At 39.7% G+C, this 17465-nt stretch overlaps 6 protein-coding genes across 7 annotated transcripts; 2 read left to right on the top strand and 4 right to left on the bottom strand.

Moving 5' to 3' along the window:
- The first annotated feature begins 591 nt into the window (after nucleotides 1–591).
- On the top strand, nucleotides 592–4334 carry LOC17881568. The gene is made up of 4 exons (XM_006287047.2): nucleotides 592–1878; nucleotides 1991–3298; nucleotides 3388–3505; nucleotides 3808–4334. Exons 1-4 carry the CDS (start codon nucleotides 1228–1230, stop codon nucleotides 4038–4040), a joined length of 2310 nt encoding a protein of 769 aa, XP_006287109.1. The 5' UTR covers nucleotides 592–1227; the 3' UTR covers nucleotides 4041–4334.
- A 53-nt stretch (nucleotides 4335–4387) lies between these two features.
- On the bottom strand, nucleotides 4388–6275 carry LOC17881366 (cytochrome P450 77A4). Its single transcript, XM_006289704.2, has one exon. The coding sequence runs from the start codon at nucleotides 6028–6030 to the stop codon at nucleotides 4489–4491; it is 1542 nt and encodes a 513-aa protein (XP_006289766.2). The 5' UTR covers nucleotides 6031–6275; the 3' UTR covers nucleotides 4388–4488.
- Nucleotides 6276–8592: 2317 nt separating this feature from the next.
- Nucleotides 8593–10563, bottom strand: LOC17883827 (cytochrome P450 77A4). The gene has a single exon (XM_006287354.2). The coding sequence runs from the start codon at nucleotides 10374–10376 to the stop codon at nucleotides 8850–8852; it is 1527 nt and encodes a 508-aa protein (XP_006287416.2). The 5' UTR covers nucleotides 10377–10563; the 3' UTR covers nucleotides 8593–8849.
- A 446-nt stretch (nucleotides 10564–11009) lies between these two features.
- On the bottom strand, nucleotides 11010–13768 carry LOC17881241 (8-amino-7-oxononanoate synthase). 2 transcript variants are annotated; one of them, XM_023780496.1, is made up of 10 exons: nucleotides 13355–13768; nucleotides 13033–13163; nucleotides 12846–12953; nucleotides 12513–12751; nucleotides 12385–12426; nucleotides 12113–12200; nucleotides 11890–12023; nucleotides 11525–11764; nucleotides 11373–11441; nucleotides 11010–11292 (listed from the first exon to the last, which is right to left on the bottom strand). In XM_023780496.1, exons 1-10 carry the CDS (start codon nucleotides 13671–13673, stop codon nucleotides 11160–11162), a joined length of 1503 nt encoding a protein of 500 aa, XP_023636264.1. In that variant the 5' UTR covers nucleotides 13674–13768; the 3' UTR covers nucleotides 11010–11159. The 2 variants fall into 2 exon arrangements, with proteins under 2 accessions (XP_023636264.1, XP_023636265.1); XM_023780497.1 differs by lacking the exon at nucleotides 13355–13768 and having other exon boundaries at nucleotides 12846–12949; nucleotides 13033–13125.
- A 123-nt stretch (nucleotides 13769–13891) lies between these two features.
- Nucleotides 13892–15312, top strand: LOC17883613 (methyltransferase-like protein 13). The gene has a single exon (XM_006286754.2). It carries the CDS (start codon nucleotides 13976–13978, stop codon nucleotides 15293–15295), a length of 1320 nt encoding a protein of 439 aa, XP_006286816.1. The 5' UTR covers nucleotides 13892–13975; the 3' UTR covers nucleotides 15296–15312.
- LOC17881936 (MKI67 FHA domain-interacting nucleolar phosphoprotein) lies at nucleotides 15291–17196 on the bottom strand. Its single transcript, XM_006288560.2, has 8 exons — nucleotides 16997–17196; nucleotides 16772–16886; nucleotides 16595–16650; nucleotides 16459–16506; nucleotides 16260–16357; nucleotides 15765–15834; nucleotides 15564–15674; nucleotides 15291–15476 (listed from the first exon to the last, which is right to left on the bottom strand). Exons 1-8 carry the CDS (start codon nucleotides 17108–17110, stop codon nucleotides 15426–15428), a joined length of 663 nt encoding a protein of 220 aa, XP_006288622.1. The 5' UTR covers nucleotides 17111–17196; the 3' UTR covers nucleotides 15291–15425.
- Between the last annotated feature and the right edge of the window lie 269 nt (nucleotides 17197–17465).

Below are 17465 nucleotides of genomic sequence, written 5' to 3'. Positions count from 1 at the left end.
ATTCCTCCAAAACAAAATCATATGTAACGAAAAGTCAATGAATGTTTTTGGCTTTGTAATCTTTATCATCGTCATCTTTTGTTCTCACTTCCTCAGAGTTGTTACAAACCACCTATATCCTTGTGTTGGAAGTTTCCTGCATTTATCATAGAGATAAAATTCCACAACTTTTACCATTACAAAACTCAAGCTGTTTTCTTCTTGTTTTGTTTGTCTAAGCAAAAGTTAAAAACTTTTTAATAGGGGTATTGAATAAAACACAATATTTGCATCTTTTTGTTTTGTTTTAGAATAAAGTCTTAAACGCTCGTATGGATTTACTAGTTAAACATCTACAGTCAGAAGATTCATCCAACAACTGTAAACTAAATTAAACACTTGAGCTTCAGACACCACCTTTCGCTTTAAACCCGAGGGCACGTTTGTCATTTCCTTCGTGTGACCTTTTGAATTTTTCGACCCATTCCGTTTTAAATTCGTTTAAAGAAAAAAGTAATAATATTCGTGTAAACCAAAAAATTCGCAGTCTACTACGTTTGCAAAAAAAAAAAGATTGCTTTGGACCCATCGAACTAGAATCAATCTGAACCGTCGAGGCTAGCATCCAACGGTCACGACCAATCTACTCTAGAGAAAGATCTTTTTTTTCTTTTCTTTGTTTTTTGGCTTTCTTGGATGTTGTGTTCGGATCATAAACCCTAGCCACCTCTGTTCCCTCTCTTCTTGTCAAAACGAAAAGTTCGTGAAACTACCTTCACCGCCGATCCTTCATCTTCTTCTTCACCATGACTACTCGTTTCTAACACGAAATTACATATATCCATGAACAGATCTCGATCCTCTCTATCGATTTTCTCACTTTTTCTTTCCATCTCCAGAGATCTCGGCCATTTTCTTTTTCTTTTTTTCCTTTCTGGGCTATTACTAATCTGATCTTCTTATCGATTCGGTTTAAATCTGACTCTTTTTCCCCTTCAATCTCCCGTTTCGATTTCCCTTAATTTTCGCCCAAAAAAAAAAAGAAAAAAAGGAGAGGTTTTTGAATAAAATCTTGTCAGAATCGGATTGGTTCTTTGGAAGATCCGTGTTTTGTTAGAATATTACGAAAGATTAGCGAGTATAGATCGAAGGAGGGGTTCGAATCAAGCCGATTTCTGAAGTAAAGTCAAGCCAGTTGTGGCGTCTTCAGTATCGAGTGAGAAACGGAGTCGTATGAGCAAGGCATAGATGCCGTCGGTGGGAATGAGACGAACCACTAGGGTTTTCGGGGTGGTTAAAGCCGCAGACGGAGCCCGGGTCCTCCGTTCGGGTCGTCGGATCTGGCCTAACGTCGGCGAACCGAAGGTGCGGAGAGCTCATGATGTGGTGGATCGGGATTGGAACATCGTTTTGAAGAATCAGAACAAAACCAAAGGGACCAAAGTCTCCGGTAAAAGTAACAGCCAGCCTTGTAGCCCCAGACAAGTTTCTAGTGACAAAGACGACAAAGCAGATGACTTTCCGGTCAGAAAACGGATGAAAGTGAGAAATGAGTGTGTCGGAGATGAAAAGACTGTGGATAAGATGTTTGGGATTGTATATAGTAGGAAAAGGAAGAGACTTTCTGAACCATCATCAACCGATAGATCAGAAGAGCCACAACGAAGCCTCAAATTTTATTGCAGGCGAAGGAGACTCCCTCGTCGTGTTTCTTCAGTTCGTCCTGTGCTTACTCTTACAGTAGATTGGTCCTGTGAGGATTGCTGGTTTTTAAGTGTTTTCGGTTTGGCTATGAGATACACGAGGAGGGAAGAACTGAGGCTGTCTTCGCTTACTTCTTTCTTCTTGTCTCAACCTATCAACCAAGTGTTTGCAGACCATGGCGTGCGATTCCCTGTGGTAATTACCTCTGCACTTAGTAACTTTAGGTTTGGACTACTTTTTGGTTATGTATCGTTAATGTTGCTGAGTTGCGCTATCTTGTTTTATATTTATTGTGATGTTTTTTCAGGAGCCTCCCCTTAGCTCAACGGGTGTCTGCAAGATTTTTGGGAACATGAATTGTCTACCTCTCTTTTCAGCAGATTTTGCTGTCATTCCTCGTTGGTTCATGGATATGCATTTTACTCTCTTTCTAAGAGTGGCACCACATTCCTTTTTTTTCGTAGAGAAATATCTGTATATGCTAAAAAATCCAGTTGAAGAATCTGATTCGGAGCCTGAATTAGCTTTACCTGAACCTTGTAATCAAACGAATGGAGGTTTAGTTGGGTTACATCCATCAGTGAGAGCCTCGAAGTTAACCGGAGGAAATGCTCAATATAGAGGCAATTTAGGTTCTCACAGTTTCCGAAAGAGGAGAAGCTCTTTGAGAAGGAGAAGAGCAAGAAATATTTCACATAATGCACACAAGTCGTACAATGGAACACCGGTTTTTGATATATCAGGAAGTAGGAAAAACAGGACAGTAGCAGTATCGTCGAGAAAGCTCAGAAGCTCAGTTCTAAGTAACTCATCTCCGGGTTCAAATGGGATTAGTATCATCCCAGTGACGAAGACAAAAGAGGAACTGGATTCTCTATGTTGTTCTGTGAATATATTGATGGTAGATTCAGACAGGTGCACCAGAGAAGAAGGATTTAGTGTCATGTTGGAGGTTTCTTCTTCAAAGGAGTGGTTTCTTGTTATTAAGAAAGACAGGGAAATCAGATTTAGCCACAAGGCACAAAAGACCATGAGACCTTGTTCTTCCAACCGCATTACACATGCGACAATATGGATGGGAGGTCATAATTGGAAGCTTGAGTTTTGTGACAGACTAGATTGGCTTGGTTTTAAAGATATATATAAAGAATGCTATGAACGGAATGTATTGGAACAGAGTGTGAAAGTCATTCCAATTCCTGGGGTAAGAGAAGTGCGTGGCTATGCAGAGGATATAGATGATTTTCCCTCCTTTTCTAGGCCAGTTCCATATATATCTGTAAACGAAGATGAGGTTTCAAGAGCAATGGCTCGAAGTATTGCTCTTTATGACATGGATTCTGAAGACGAAGAGTGGCTCGAAAGGCAGAACCGGGAACTGCTTGGTGAAGAAGATGACCAATTTCAACAACTTCAGCGGGAAACTTTTGAGTTGATGATTGATGGGTTTGAAAAGTTTCATTTCCATAGCCCTGCCGATGATCTCTTGGATGAGAAAGCAGCCACTATAGCTAGTCTTTCATATCTGGGTAGGCAAGAGATAGTTGAAGCAGTACATGATTACTGGTTGAAGAAAAGGAAGCAGCGAAAAGCACCACTCCTCAGAATTTTTCAGGTAATATCATATTACAGTGTACAAGTTGCATGTTTTTTTTCCAGTTGTATTTATACTAACGAAATAGATGTATGCATGTATATAAACAGGGTCATCAAGTGAAGAAAACGTCGCTACTCTCGAAACCTGTGTTTCGGAAGAGAAGATCCTTCAAAAGACAGGGAAGTCAACTCCATGGAAAAGCCAAACAGACAAGCCCTTGGCTCGGTAAGTTCCCTCAACATAATGACTTAAGAGATACAATTGTTTGCAAGTACTGAAAGTGTAGTATAGACTTGAGAGTTAGAGTAAACATGGAACAGTCGTGCAGAAGTAAAATTAAGTAGAAGGGTTACCATAGAATTAGACTAATAATCGTGTCTCTTTGGTCATGGTGCTGTATTTGATTTGAGAATAGTGAAATTTTATCACTTGGAGAATGAAGCTTGATAAAATCCACAAAGTTGAGTATTTTAAACACCATGGGGAATGAAAGTGATCTGATTCATTTGTTGTGCTAATGTGAACAGTGGGCGTAAAGGCAGCTGAACCAGAGGACCAAAACGATTTTCTCAGAATGGAAGAAGCCAAAACTTTGGCTGATACAACCATGAAAGCTGCCATAGCCAAAAGAATGCGAGCACAAGTTCTTGCAGAAAACGCAGATTTGGCAGTTTACAAAGCGACTATGGCTCTCAGGATTGCAGAAGCCATTAAAGCAGCTGGATCGGGCGAGGTTGACACGACTGTTTTCTTGAACTGAAATGGTAAAGATAGAAAATGTTACTTGACTGAATCGAACGTTGGGTTTCTTTTTGGCGCATTTTTCAAAGAGGATTTGAAAGAGGTATATATAGTCTCTGTAGGTTTTGGGTTTCGTTTCTACGCTGATATTGTAAATTGACTTAGATTTTTTCCTTTTCTTAGGTTTATCTTTTGTTTTTTTGTTCATAACTACCGTAAGATGATGATGTTCCCCGCCTTACTTTTTTCGTTTCTCTTTGGACGAATATAAATTTGAAGAAATGTGAAAAAGAAAAAGGAGTTACTGGAGATATATGGCAATGTTCTATGGTAGTTTTTGGTCGTGTGTATTTGTGTAGATTTGGATACTTAAAAAAAGTTTATAAGCAAACACACCGTACAATAATAATGTTAATATTTTCTTATAAAAAAATACCAAACAATTCAAGACGTAAAATGTTTAAAGATTAAATCCTTGGCTTGACCATAGCTCTCAACGGATTCTTCATCACCACCGTAAACTCAATTTTCCCGGCGAAATCAATCTCACTTCCCGGCGGATAAGCACTCCACTCGAACTCTTGAACCATCCGCGCAAGCATCAACTGCACGTGTACGGTAGCCATCGTAAGCCCTGGACAGATCCGACGGCCAACACCAAAAGGAATCATCTTCACTCCACTATTCCCGGTTATGTCAGCCTCTTCCTTACCCGATATAAACCGATCCGGGTCAAACTCTTTCGGGTTACTCCAAATTCTCGGGTCCTCACTAATACCCGGAATAAAAATCTCGACGTTAACGCCGGCAGGAATATCGTATCCGGCGAGCGTCGTCGTCTCCGTGACGGCGTGCGTCAGAGAAAAATAAGTCGGCGGATGTTTCCGGAGAAGCTCCTTCACAAAAGCTTGTAAAAAGACCATTTTATCCATATCCTTCTCCTCGACCCTACGATCATCCCCCACCGTTGATTTAATCTCATCGTAGAGCCGAGATTGCATCTCAGGATTCGCAATCAGCTGCGCCATCCCCCACTCGATCGCTGTCCCCGTCGTATCCGTACCTCCGTTGAGCAACTCAGAGCAGAGCGTCACGAGCTCTTCGTTAGACGGCGCCGTTTCACGACCTTCGATATTTAAATCGAAGAGCGTATCCAAGTATGAGAAAGACGACGCCGTTTCATCGGATCCCGGGTTCTTAATCGCTCTCCGACGTCTCTCGATAAACCCGACGACGTAATCCACCTGTTCACGGCGGACGTCGAGAGCTCGCTTCCTCTCTTTGGAGAAGAACGGAGCGAGGATGGGAAGATAATCGTCGATCCGTGGATCAACGGTCATCAGCACGGTTTTCAAAATATCATCCATCTTCACGATCGAATCTTCATCCATCTCGATTCCGAAACACATCTCTAAGAGAATACAAAACGCAGCGAACCTTGCGTTTCGGAGCACCCAGACAAGGCCGTCGTGCTCTCTAGCTTCCGATTTGATCCTCTCGATGAGCTTATCCATGGCGGATTGTCTGACCGAACCGAACTCCTTGAGGCGTGTAGAGCTAAGCATGTTCTGAACCATGTTTCTTCTCAGAGATCGCCACACGGGACCGTATTTGGCGGCGTTGACGGTGAATTTGTTGCAGCTGAAGATGGTTCGGGTCGGATTCTCGGCGGGTCGTGAGGCGAACAGAGCTCCGCGTTTGATAAGAGCTTCGTGGACGAGGTTTGCGTCGGAGAGGATGATCATAGTACGAGTCCCCATTCTCAGTGTGAAAATTGGGCCGTGCGTTTTCTTAAGCTCCTCCACGTATTCGAAGAAGGGCTTACCGGAGTGCGCGAACTGGAATAAGTTACCGACCACCGGCCAACCTGGTGGACCTGGAGGAAGGTTTAAACCTCCCCTTGACTTGGAACTCCATCGAGTGAGGATGAAAACGAAACCTGTAACGATAACAGCAAGGAAGGTATAACCAAGAGAAGTGGGAACCAAGGAGATGAGATACATATTCATTTAGCTCTGTGTATCTTCTTCTTGACTCCTCTCCAGTGCAGACGATGAAGAAGAAGATTATATAACACGAGAGAGAGAGAGTAAAAGCATGCAAATTTTTTTAAAGTCAAATTTAACCTTTTTTGGCTGGAATTTGGTAAAATCATTATTACTCAAAATACTGTGGGACTGTAGCTGCTACCTGAAACAGAGGCCAATTAACTGTATTTACTTGGATTCTAATTTTGCATGTATATATCACTCCCGGAATAAAAATAAATAAAAACACACACACACACACACACAAAGGGATTAAGATATGTTTTGGTTGAGTTCCACCATGCATATGGCATAATCTATAATTATTTAGAATTTTTTTATAGAAAACAGACATTTTGATATATTTGAGACTATAAATTATTTGGCTTATATATAAAGAATACTTGAAATGCGTACATTATTGGCTAATTGGGTGTGTTAAAAAAAAAAATTAAAATGACATGAATGTTTACAACTATTTTAGGTGACCGTTTAATTAGAAGACTCTTTTAATTGAAACAATGTTTTAAATTCATGAAATTGATTATGAGACAACTACAGCCATATAAGACTGATTATTACAACTTACAACAAATAGTCAAATAGTAGATGAGATCTATTCCAGGAAAGAGTAACTACACGAAAGCTTAAACAGGGCATGTCCCTTGGCAATTACTTAGATAGATTAATAAGGACTTATAATGAAAATAGATACAAATACTTTTTTCGTCGCAGAACTGGACTTGGACCTAGATATGAAACATGACTCGGTGAAACCACAAGTCTACAACTACATGTTTTTGTTTTTGTTTTCTTGGAACAAACTTAAAACTACAACTACATGTTAGAATCTGTATACAATGGGAGAGTTTTGTCTCATCATCAAAGTATATCTAATCTCAAAAGAAAAAAGTTCATTTGTTTTTAAAATTTTTTTTTTTATTGTTGTTGTAATGACCGTTACTTAAATAACATATATAATGACCAGTCCACAACTTAGATTGCTAATGATCAATAAATAAGGGAAGCGAATGTTAAAATAATATATATACACAAAAAACACCAAATCTTAAGAAGAAGGAATTAACAAATCTAAAAGTTTAAGCAGAAGGAATTAACTTATGATAAAAGTAATCTTAAGAAGAAGGAATTAACAAATCTAAAAGTTTAAGAAGAAGGAATTAACGAATGATAAAAGTACAAGTTAATGAACAATTAATATTTGTATACTTTTATATAGTTTTTTCATCTTCCTAACATGTTCATCTAATAGGCAAACCAATTTCTATATTATAACTTTTTTTATATGATATATATATGCTTCACATATTGTTAATAATTTTAATTACTGTTCTACTTAGTCCTTAGATATATTATTACTATATCCTACTATCGACAGTTCTTAATAGTACCACTATAGTACTTTTTAGAGAAGTGATATCTCCCTACATCTATCTATTAAGAGTAAATATGACATTAATCCCATTAACTAGCAACTTATTTGATACGAATGTTTTTTCTTCAAAACAAATGCGGTAAAAACATGAGTTCTCATCGATACATATTGTCACAAAACTGTACTATTCATTGATTAATAAGCCTGCATATTGTTAGGTCAAGACATTAACTTCAAATTCGTTTACAAATCTGGTCCAATAAACACGTTTTAAAACAAACATAAGTGATAGTATCTTTCTCTTCTTGAATTTGACAGCAGCGGTTAATTAAGAACCCCGGAGGTTGTTTGTTGGGGGTGGAACCAAAAAAGAAACAAAAAAAAATATCATTGAACGTTTCGTTACTATCAATAATTTAAGAGTTAGAGAGAGAGAGAGAGAGAGAGAGAGAGAGAGAGAGAGAGAGAGAGAGAGAGAGAGAGAGAGAGAGAGAGAGTTCCTTAGCCTCAAATTAACTTGAAATCAAAAGCAACGAGTCATTGCTGAACTACACATTGCTCTCTGCTGCTTTTACTTGTCCATCTCATATTCTAATCTATGCAAAGAAGAAGCTCAGTGCATGTCTTTAAGGTATTTATTTTTTATTGCTTTCCAACTGCTCCGTTTCATACAAATAATTAGTGACATAGGAAATCTAAATGTTTTCAGAAGGGCCATTTACTCACTTTCCTATTTTGGTAGACCCAAAAAGACAACAATGAATACAAACAAATGTTGTCATATTGTTAGCTAATCAGAATCCAACATCATACTACGTATTATCATAACTCGGATAAACGTGTTTGACTTGGTTGGAATTCAATTTACTTGTCAGAATTTCAACTCTTGTTGTTACTCATGAGTCATGAGTAGTAGTAAAGTATTATCGATAATATGGAGTACATGTGATATATATATATATATATGGTCAGAAAGTATTATTATGTATGATGAAATTAATTTAAGGATCCATTTTACTAATCGTTTGTTCTTCAGTCTTCTTGTTAGTTGTTACTATATAGCTCTATCTAAATCTTCCTCTTCACGCCACCCATTAGAATTAAAAAACTTATAGTTGTTTTACTTTTCACCTGAGACGAACCAAGGCTGGCGCAGTTAAACCATCGATTTTATTTCCTTTTTCTGATAATCCACTGATCAGTTATAATTAAACGACTATGTAACAAGCGTAAAACAATTTCCTTTTTTTCTGAAAGTGAACACATGCAAACCAACTCAAAATTTAATTGCAGAATAATAAAAACATTTACTTAATTAAACCACATCAAATCAGACAATATGCGCGAGATTTCACTTGAACCGGGTTTGGTAAAGTTTACCCACAACAGAGTCAATCCACGAAACTTAAACCCTCGCTTTAGCCCTCGCTCTCAACGGATTCTTCATCACCACCGCAAAAACCAGTTTTCCGGTGAAATCCACTTGGCTCTCCGGCGGGTAAGTGCTCCACTCGAATTCTTGAACAATCCTCGCTAGCATTAGCTCCACGTGTACGACCGCCATTCCAAGCCCGGGGCAAATCCGACGGCCAATTCCGAACGGCATCATCTTGACCCCGGCAACTCCGGTTAAATCAGCGTCTTCTCCACCTGTTATAAACCGGTCCGGGTCGAATTTCCCCGGTTTAGACCATATCTTAGGGTCCTCACTTATACCCGGGAGATAAAACTCGACGTTAGCTCCGACGGGGATATCGTAACCAGAGAGTTTCGTCGGCTCCGTGACGCCGTGAGTTAACGTGAAATACGTCGGAGGATGTCTCCGGAGAAGCTCCTTAACAAAAGCTCGTAAAAAGACCATTCTATCCAAATCTCTCTCCTCGACGTCACGATCATCTCCCACCGTTGATTTAATCTCATTGTACAGCCGAGATTGAATCTCAGGATTCGAAATCAGCTCCGCGATTCCCCACTCTATCGCGGTCCCCGTCGTATCCGTACCGGCGTTGAGAAACTCGGAGCAGAGCGTCACGAGATCTTCATCAGACGGCGTCGTCTCGCGGCCATCGACTCTGAGATCGAACAAAGTATCAAGATACGCGAAAGACGACGCCGTTTCATCGGAGCCGGGGTTTCGAATCGCCGACCGTCGCTTCTCGATGAATCCGACGACGAATTCGACAAGTTCCCGGCGAAGTTCCAAAGCCTTTTTTCTCTCCTTGAAGTAAAACGGAGTGAGAATCGGAAGATAATCGTGGATTTGTGGATCAACGGCGATTAAAATCTCCGTCATCATGTGATCCATCTTCTCAATCGACTCTTCTTCCATCTCGATTCCGAAACACATATCTAACAATATACAAAACGCAGCGAATCTAGCGTTCCTCAGGACCCAGACGAGCCCGTCGTTGTTCCCAGCCTCCGATTTGATCTTCTCCACGAGCTTATCAATGGCGGATTTTCTGATCGAACCAAATCCCTTTAACCGGTTCGAGCTAAGCATGTTTTGAACCATGTTACGTCTCAGGGAACGCCACACGGGACCGTACATGGCGGAGTGGACTGTGATATCGCTGGAACTGAAGATTTTCCGGGTCGGAGTTTCGACGGGTCGGGTTGCGAATTGTGCTCCACGCTCGATCAGGGCTTGGTGTGCGAGATTGGCGTCGGAAATGATGATCATTGTTCGGATTCCCATCTTTAGTGTGAGAATTGGGCCGTACATCTTTCTCATCTCCTCTACGTATTCGATAAACTGTTTCCCCGAGCGCGCGAACTGCAACAGATTCCCAACCACCGGCCAACCCGGTGGACCTGGTGGGAGGTTCGCTGACTTCGAATCGTGACTCAGGCGCTTGAGTGTGTAAACCAGACTTGTTACGAGGATTGCCACAAGGGTGAACAAGAAGACACTGTCGGAGATTTCTAACATTTTCCTTCTTTTGAGTACTGCGCTTTTAAACCTGTATATGGATTTTAATCGATGATGAACAACAACCAGAAGAAGAAGCAATTGTTGGATGATATTATTTGGATTAACAAATATATATACATATATGCTGCGTATTGTGATAGTTATTATAAAGCCTTTGGTGTAACGTATGAGAATTATGTGTATATTTGATTCCTATACAGAATATGTTCTTGTTTAAAAGAAATCTTTATTTGTTATGTTGTAATCAGAAAACGTATGGCGAAATTTCTGACTATATGGTTGTACTTAAAAATATTCTAAAAGTACATTTCGCCACCCACTTGATATGAAGTTGATTTTTTCTTTAGTTGGGATTGGTTACCGTTTTAAACAAAATACAGTATATAGTTTAGAGTAATTGCAAAAGATACATAACCCAATAAACCTGTAACTTCTTCTTATGTTGTGTTTTGTGATAGAGGAGATAAATGTTTTCCCGCCTCTACTCCTTTCTCTTTTTCCCGCGGCTCATACTCTTACTAGTTGGGCTTGTGATACTTTTATTAGTTGGGCCTTTTGCTTTGTTGGCCCGAGGAAACAATGTCCCCACCTTCTCCTTTGGTTCTCTATTTTTTCATACAATGATGTAACTATGTTCAAATATACTGCTCATTTTTGCAAAGTAGGAGGGATTACAACAATACATGTTACTCTCTAGTTCAATAGATTATCCACCGAAAATATCACGAGCAGATTTCGAATTAGAGTTTTGGAATATTTGAGACAACAGTAAACGGTCTTTTAGAGTTTAGGATAGAGAAAGGAAGGAATGTTAATGGTGGGGGTGTTGTCGAAGTCCAAACAAGACGAAAGCGCAGTGACTAGTTTCTTAACATCTTCTGTGGTATGTGCTGCACTCAGTGTCACCCTTAGCCTGAAGTTGAATTCCACAAAAACGTATGATGATATGGTTTCAATTCATATGGAAAAGAACTTTAGCAGTTTTTCGTTTACCTGCAAGAATTGGGTGGCACTGTGGGCGGTCTTATTGCCATAACATGAAAGCCTGATTTTAATAGATACCTGCAACAATAAGAAAAATCAATCACCCATACAAGTGTGTGTGTATGTAAGGAAATGGAAGACAGAGAGAGATGTGTGTGAACCGGCTCGCTTTGAGGGCTTTCTCTTGATTGCCTACAATAAGTGAGATGATGGGGCTTGAGATGTCAACTCCAGATAATGCTTTAAACTCTTTTACCCTCTCCCATATTGCCTTTCTTCTCCATATCTCCTTCCTCGCCACTATAACTGCTGCATAAGCAGCTGCAGCCATTGGGACAGGGATTGCTGTTGAAAATATGAATGAGCGACCTCTCGACTGTATCAGCTGCTTCCATTTTTTGCTGTTTTCATCAACCAACATTATTGATTCAATTTATCATAAACTTTGATGGACCTTATAGAGATCTCAATCACCACTAAAACATATTCTTGGTTCACGAATTTCAGATCACATAAGCATGTATACCTGCAAGCAATGAATCCGCCATGACACCCTGCTGCTTTACTCAAAGTGCCCACACATAAATCTATGTCGGCTTCACAGTTAAATTCCTCGGCCACGCCACCACCATTTTCTCCACAAACAAATGTTCCATGGGCCTGAACGATCAATATCATTTTCTTCAGTAAAAAAAGTAGTTGACACCAACATACTAATAATCCTCTTGTAACATTTTCAACCAACTTACATCATCAATTACTAGGAGGAAGCCATACTTCTTCCGAAGCTGAGAGAGCTCTTTCATTGGTGCAAAGTCACCGTCCATACTAAATAAGCTGTCAAAACCAAAAATGAGATTCAACCATAAGAACTTCCTTTCATATGTCCACAGATCAAACCACCAAAGGCGTTAAAAGCAAAAAGGCCAAAATCAATGATCAGGTAAGAAAGCAGGTTGGGACATTTAAGTACTACAGCTTATAATGATAACAAGAGCAGTAAGTTGCAATTAAGACTGACCTATCAGTCACCACGACCTTCCTCTTCATTTTGCAACTTAATCTGTCCAAACAGTTACAGATGACATAAATGGAAGATTAGAAATCAAGGGGGGGGGGGGGAGAGAGTTGAGAAAATGAAGGACTTACAGTAACGAATTAAGGTGATACATGTCACAATGTCGATAAACAAAAACTTCAACATTTCCTTGTCGTTCAGCCAGACGAATACCATCAATAATTGATGCATGATTCAGAGCATCAGAAAAGATGGCCACTTTTTCATTTTTCAGAGGTTTCCCACTAGCAGCCAAAAGAGAAGCAACACTTCCAATAGCAACCATTGCAGCCATATTGGCAGCAAAACCAGTAGGACAAACAAGACAATCCTAAAAGGATAAAAGACGCATCAGTTGCTTCCAGCTTGACATATATCAATATCATGGGGACTCCATTTCAATCATTCAAGGAAGATTTGTTTACCTCCTTCCTTTTCAGTTCTGCCAAACTAGACTCAAGCAAACGATGATAAGTAGTATAACCACATATCAATGCAGAACCTTTAGGTCCCATACCATATTCTCGGACTGCCTGCATTGAAAAACGAACATAAGGCACTAGAAAAAATTTATACATTAGTTTGTTGACATGAAAAGTTTTGGAAGCATACGTTTGCAGCCGCGTTTGATATTGTAGGATGTGAGCTCAAACCCAAATAATCATTTCCAGAGAACAAAAGTAGCTTCTTGAATCTTTCTTTTCTATTCTCAGTTAATGCATCTCCACTAAAAATCTCTTCTCCTGTCAAAGTGAAACAGTGAACCAAAATAAATAAAACCATACCTTTGGGCAAAGCCTAATCAACTACGTTATACCCATCAATTATACTCAATGTATTGCATAAAACAAAAATAAATCGCAAAAAAAAACTGTAGCTTTGGAAACTCCGAAACTCTTGGCAAGAGAAATGTCGGGAAGGAAAGGAAACGTACCGTTGCTGGGTTCATCGTGAAGCCATTTCTGAAATGTGGGTATTGACACAGAGACCTCGACTGAAGTTCGATCCCATTGACACAAACCGTCGAACACTTCGTACTCATCTCCTTCATTGCCTCTGCTTTTCACAAAATTTTCTTCATTTTGCTTAGACATACAAATGGGTCTCAAAGATCGAAGGATTTGCCTGGATTCAAGCACATTCACTGCTTCTTCCACACATATATCCCACGAATTATCCGCCATTATACTATAATTTTCAGTGTTAGGAAAATTGTGCTTTTGGGTTCGATGACCGGTGAAAGAAGAGGACATTAAAGCCTCTCTTCTCCTCTCTTATGCTACTCCAATGACGTCAATAACACACGCACCTGCATCTACATGTTTGAAGAATCCCACAAAGAAGGAAATGAGAGAATCTGAGAGGCCTGGGAGATGAAGCCCAGAACCCCAAAATAAGAAGATGAGCAAAAATGTTAATATTGAAAATCAGAGTTAGTCACGTGCAAGTCACCTGATCGGTTTGTTCTGGTTTGGTTTAGTCCGGTTTATTATGCAAGAAGCAAAATCCAATAAAAAAGACGGAGATGGTGAAAAACTGAAAATCAAAATCAGAAATGGCGCTGGATGTGAGAATCTTCGAGAACATTTCTCCTTCTCGTTTCATCTCTTTCACAATCCCTAACCCTAATTCTTCGTCACACCTCCTCCGAGTCGCCGTCCTAGACTCGCCTGTTCAGTCAACCGAGTCTTCTTCTCCCCGAGTAGCCGCCATTCTCGTCCCCAAGTACCGAGAGTCCGATTGGATCTTCTCCACTGAGTCCGGCCATCTACAGCTCCTCCTTAATCTCCCAGACATCTCTCGGTTGATCTTGATCGGCGATGATCCCGACGGTGGCTCTGGATTTCCCGCGGTTTTCCACAGACCGACTGGTGATGAAGACGAATTTGAGAGACTCGAGATGAGATTGAAACCTCTTGTGGTAGCTCTATCACCTAAAACCTTAATACGAGATGAATTTGATGATGTTCCTTTTCTGATTTACGATGATAATGTTGTCTCTAGTATAGAGCTAGAGAAATCCGTCGGGCCTTTCGTTGGCGAAATGCTAATTGAAGATGTAGAGATTGAGATCGATCACGGAGTAAGAGAATTCAGGAGGAGATTGAGGTTTAAGAGAATGCCTAACTTAGTTCAATCTGACATCAAAATTATCCCAAGAGTCTCCTCTTCACGTTCGATTTTTTCTCCATCATTAACGGGAACAGAGTTCAAGCTTGATCTCACGGAACTTGTGCATCCTTACTTGGTACCAATGGTGGCAAGCCTTTCCTTGATTGATTATCACAGTGATAAGTTCAAATGTAGACCAAAGGCATTGTGCATTGGAGTTGGAGGTGGTGGATTGCTTAGTTTCTTAAGGCTACAATTAGGTTTTGAGGTTACAGGTGTAGAGATAGATCCTGAAGTTTTGAGGATTGCGAGGCAATACTTCGGTTTAGAGGAAAGTTCTGCTCGTGTTCACGTTGAAGATGGTATTGAGTTCTTGAAGAGATGTTCTTCTACCTGTGATGATGATGATGCTAGATTTGATGTCTTGATGGTTGATCTGGACTCAACTGATCCAATTCACGGCATGACTGCTCCTCCGGTTGAGTTTGTGGCCAATGATGTTTTGCTAGCTGCAAGAACCCTTCTTGTTCCTTCTGGGGTTTTCGTCATCAATGTCATTCCTCCGAACAAGGCATTCTACCAAGAACTTCAAGGCAAATTTAGACACGTCTTCTCTGAGTTGTATGAGATTGATGTAGGAAATGGTGAGAACTTTGTTCTCATTGCAACTGTTGCACCTAGAGATCTCAAGAGTGGTTTTCCCAGAGAGAATCTTACACCTGCTGTCTCGAAAAAGTTTCTTGATGCTATACACAGAATTTGAGATCCATTCAAACAGGAAGTTTCATTGCAAACTTTAAAGTTTAGTTTTTTGATCCAATGACAAAAGTACAACAGAACTGAATCCTATCCAAAAAAGCGTATCAAAGAAGTGTTGTTCAGCTTCGGCTTCTCTAGTCTTCACTAAACTTGATCCTCTTTGGTACTGGCTGGGTGTTTCCAACCTGAAGCAGTGACAAAAAATGCAATTATTAGTTCGGTGTTTGATATGTAACTGTAGGGAAAGTAGAATTGTGTAATCGAAAACTTACAAGCTCAGGGCATTCATATTGTATTCCAGCAGCTTCGATTCTCTTTCTCCTTTTCTGATCCCTTTTCACTACCTTCTGCAACATTTTCCTATGCTCTTCCAATGTCCTTTCCTGTATACAAAAAGGACAAGAATCAAAGTTAAGGTCACTTGCTAGATGAAATGGCAAAATGATCACAAGAAAAGTGAAAAGAGATTTTACCTTGTTGTGTTGTTTACGCTCAATCTGAACCCAATCCACTGGTTTGTAGTTACACTTAAACCCTTTCCACCTACAACATTCAAGATAATATACATTAAGATCCACAACTACTTGAAAAGAAACAATTCTCCAGACAGTTCTTAAATGTTCTCTCCTCGCAAACCCTACTCTTTCAGCATGGATTTTAACAATGTGAAGAAGCAAGACTATTGAGTCATTTGAACCCAGCTACTGCACAAGAATAAATTCTTCTTTACCCTAATTTCATGACTCATGAATAAACCATCTAATCCAAAAAGACTCCTTTGGTGTACTCTCTTTTCTAACACCCAAATGTCATAAAATCGCACTTTGAATGGAAACCATATAGATTGTCCTTATTTCAGTCAACACAGCCCATAAGTAGCCAAGTTAAATAGCTAACAGACACAACTGGATATGCCAACAAGCTATTTGCAAAGAAAATGACAGAACAAATTCGATTAAGTCACTCACAGATTGGGTTTAACATCTTCTGGTGCAATAACATGGACTTTAAGCATGTGCTCCATCAACAAATAATCATTCATTGCACCAGCTGCGATTTCCGCCACCTGCAGAGAATCGAGACACAAAGTTAATGAATTGAATCATGAACATCGATAGCAGATAAGAATTTTGTCAAATTTTCTACAGATTTAACGGAGTATTATACCTCAGGGTCCTCAAACTGTATAAACCCAAAATGCTTCGACTTCCCAGTCTGTTAAAACAACAAAACTAATGAGCATTGAAACAACACGTAGTCTCAAACTAGAGCAAACAAATCAAAGCATGAATCAATGTATAACCTTTTTGTTTCTGGCGACTCTAACTCTCTTTACTGTTCCAAACTGCGAGAAGAAAGCTATAACCCGGAGAGGAAATCAGATAATCAAACACATGAACCATAGATAATAACAAAGTCTGTGACACAAAAGGGTAATAACAATTTGATCAAACAAACTAATAAAGGGTGTGAAACTAACCTTCAATCTCAGTCTCATAGAAGCCATGAGGGATTCGGCCGATATATAGCACAGTGGCTTTAGACTCAATAGGGGTAGTTACTGGAGCTTTTCGAGCTGGACCTCCTTCTAGTGGCTATTAACAAAAACATGAACGGAGCGATTCAATTCAAGTAAAACCTAAAAAAGACAAAACATTCTGAAGCCAAATCGAAACGGTGGTGGTAGTAAGATAAAGCAAAATACCAAAAAATCAGCCGACGGTTTCGGGTTCTGGGGAAGAGGTAGCTGAGAAGAAGCAGCCGACGCAGATATCTTCTTCATGTTCTTCTTCAGAGCTTTCTTCGCCTTGGCACCCATGGTTGCTTTCGTCGGCGTCGAGAGAGACAGAGAGAGAGAGAGGGACGAAGAGGGTGGTGATACGATTAGGGTTTAAAGCCGCTTAGGTTTTGAACCAATTTTTAAAATCGGTGTGAAAAATGTTTTCCAGTTATATCCCTCGACTCCACTCTTTATGTCTACATGTCACCTATTATTATTTTTTTTAATGTTTTTTTTAAAAAAATTTCATGTCACCTATTATTAATTACCGAAAGGAAAAAATTTGCAATAAAGCACAAAAACATCTATGCATTTACTTAAACGATCACATATTCACATGTTTATTTTGTTACTTCGGTTCTAATAAGTTTTGAAAGTTACATAAAGTTTTTTT

The sequence above is a fragment of the Capsella rubella genome, unplaced genomic scaffold, assembly GCF_000375325.1.
Source record: "Capsella rubella cultivar Monte Gargano unplaced genomic scaffold, Caprub1_0 scaffold_6, whole genome shotgun sequence".
Classification (NCBI taxonomy): Eukaryota; Viridiplantae; Streptophyta; class Magnoliopsida; order Brassicales; family Brassicaceae; genus Capsella; species Capsella rubella.
The sequence above is the reverse complement of the archived record's forward strand: the minus strand, read 5'-3'. Positions and strand labels throughout refer to the sequence as shown.

Coding starts and splice junctions, on each gene's coding strand:
- LOC17881568 (XM_006287047.2), top strand. CDS start 1,228: ATGCCGTCGGTGGGAATGAGACGAACCACTAGGGTTTTCGGGGTGGTT. Junction 1,879..1,990: donor ATGGCGTGCGATTCCCTGTG/GTAATTACCTCT, acceptor ATGTTTTTTCAG/GAGCCTCCCCTTAGCTCAAC. Junction 3,506..3,807: donor ACAGACAAGCCCTTGGCTCG/GTAAGTTCCCTC, acceptor TAATGTGAACAG/TGGGCGTAAAGGCAGCTGAA.
- LOC17881366 (XM_006289704.2), bottom strand. CDS start 6,030: ATGAATATGTATCTCATCTCCTTGGTTCCCACTTCTCTTGGTTATACC.
- LOC17883827 (XM_006287354.2), bottom strand. CDS start 10,376: ATGTTAGAAATCTCCGACAGTGTCTTCTTGTTCACCCTTGTGGCAATC.
- LOC17881241 (XM_023780496.1), bottom strand. CDS start 13,673: ATGTCCTCTTCTTTCACCGGTCATCGAACCCAAAAGCACAATTTTCCT. Junction 12,201..12,384: donor AAGGTCGTGGTGACTGATAG/GTCAGTCTTAAT, acceptor TGGTTTTGACAG/CTTATTTAGTATGGACGGTG. Junction 12,024..12,112: donor TCCTCCTAGTAATTGATGAT/GTAAGTTGGTTG, acceptor TTGATCGTTCAG/GCCCATGGAACATTTGTTTG.
- LOC17883613 (XM_006286754.2), top strand. CDS start 13,976: ATGGCGCTGGATGTGAGAATCTTCGAGAACATTTCTCCTTCTCGTTTC.
- LOC17881936 (XM_006288560.2), bottom strand. CDS start 17,110: ATGGGTGCCAAGGCGAAGAAAGCTCTGAAGAAGAACATGAAGAAGATA. Junction 16,507..16,594: donor GAGTCGCCAGAAACAAAAAG/GTTATACATTGA, acceptor TTGTTTTAACAG/ACTGGGAAGTCGAAGCATTT. Junction 16,358..16,458: donor TACAGTTTGAGGACCCTGAG/GTATAATACTCC, acceptor GATTCTCTGCAG/GTGGCGGAAATCGCAGCTGG.